The sequence below is a fragment of the Morus notabilis genome, unplaced genomic scaffold (genome assembly GCF_000414095.1).
Source record: "Morus notabilis unplaced genomic scaffold, ASM41409v2 C11395282, whole genome shotgun sequence".
Lineage (NCBI taxonomy): Eukaryota > Viridiplantae > Streptophyta > Magnoliopsida > Rosales > Moraceae > Morus > Morus notabilis.
In genome coordinates, this window is record NW_010386745.1 from 1 (window position 1) to 1,262 (window position 1,262).

General features: G+C 37.2%; 1 protein-coding gene across 1 annotated transcript; it reads left to right on the forward strand.

The window, feature by feature from the left end:
* Window positions 1–203: 203 nt before the first annotated feature.
* Window positions 204–1,110, forward strand: LOC21383736 (pectinesterase inhibitor 4). Its single transcript, XM_010114807.2, has one exon. It carries the CDS (start codon window positions 303–305, stop codon window positions 936–938), a length of 636 nt encoding a protein of 211 aa, XP_010113109.1. The 5' UTR covers window positions 204–302; the 3' UTR covers window positions 939–1,110.
* Window positions 1,111–1,262: the final 152 nt, after the last annotated feature.

A 1,262-nucleotide genomic window follows, 5' to 3' on the forward strand; every position in this document is an offset into this window, starting at 1 on the left:
GATCCCAAACACTCACATTATTTTTGCGTTTCATTATTTTGATGTAGTTTAATCAAATTTAACATACTAAAAAATATGCACTATCTTACCATAAGGTTCTTCATTTCTTTTATTTTTATTTTATTTTATTTTATTTTTTTCTTTGGTCGTAAACGTATAATAATGCTCAGCAGCTAGGGTACTTCACGAATGAATATGTTCCACCTGACAGTTTCCCTATAAATTAGGATCACCACCACCCCCCAAAAACACACCTCTTCTGATTCCAAGTTCCAACCAATTAATTACAGAGAACATTAAACATGGAATCTCACTCATGTCGTAGTCTTCTCGCACTGCAATATCTTCTCTCTCTTCTTCTCCTATTCATCTCCATCAACATAATATTCAACATTCACACAACTTCCGCTACTTCTTATAACTCATCCACAGTTTACAAACTCTACGTCAAAAATTCATGCAATTCCACCTTATATCCACAAAAGTGCTACGAGTCCCTCTCCTCCTACTCTACCAAGATCAAATCAGACCCCAAAAGGCTCTGCAGATACGCCATTTACGTCGCCTACATCGACGCGAAAACCGCTTCTTCGACGGCCGTAAAAATATCCAAGACAAAAGGTTTGAAGGCCACAGAGAAAGAGGTTATCACGGATTGCGTAGAAAACATCAAAGACTCCGTCACAGAGCTCAAAAATTCATGGCGCGCCATGGACAACCTTATCAGCGGAAATGGTACGTTGTCGGAGGACGAGAAATATCAGACGGTGGAGAATGTTAAGTCGTGGGTCAGCGCCGCTTCGACGGATGATTACACGTGTACGGATGAGATCGAGGAGGAGAAGGTCAACCCTACGATGAAAAGCAAGCTCAATAAGGCTTGTCTGAAACTGTCCAAATCCACCAGTATTGCTCTGGCTTTCACCAACAGTTACTAGTTCAGTTAAATATAATCCTGAAGTCCAAAGTTTGATTTTTTTTTTTTTCCTTTCCTTTCCTTTCTTTTCTTTTCTTTCGTTTTCTTGTCCTTTGTAATTCCGATTTGTTTTTTCGGTAAGTTTACTTCATTAAGACTAGTTCATATATGTATATACAGGTTCTTTCTCTCAAGTTCCTTTGTATATGTCATTATAATAAAGTTTTAAGGAAAATAGTTTAAAAAAATGTCTAAAAGGATGGTGCTTGTCGTATAGTACTTATTTCAATTTCTTACCTGATTGAACAAACTATGAGATCATGAATTTTCCTAGTTTCGACAAATT

Coding starts and splice junctions, on each gene's coding strand:
- LOC21383736 (XM_010114807.2), top strand. CDS start 303: ATGGAATCTCACTCATGTCGTAGTCTTCTCGCACTGCAATATCTTCTC.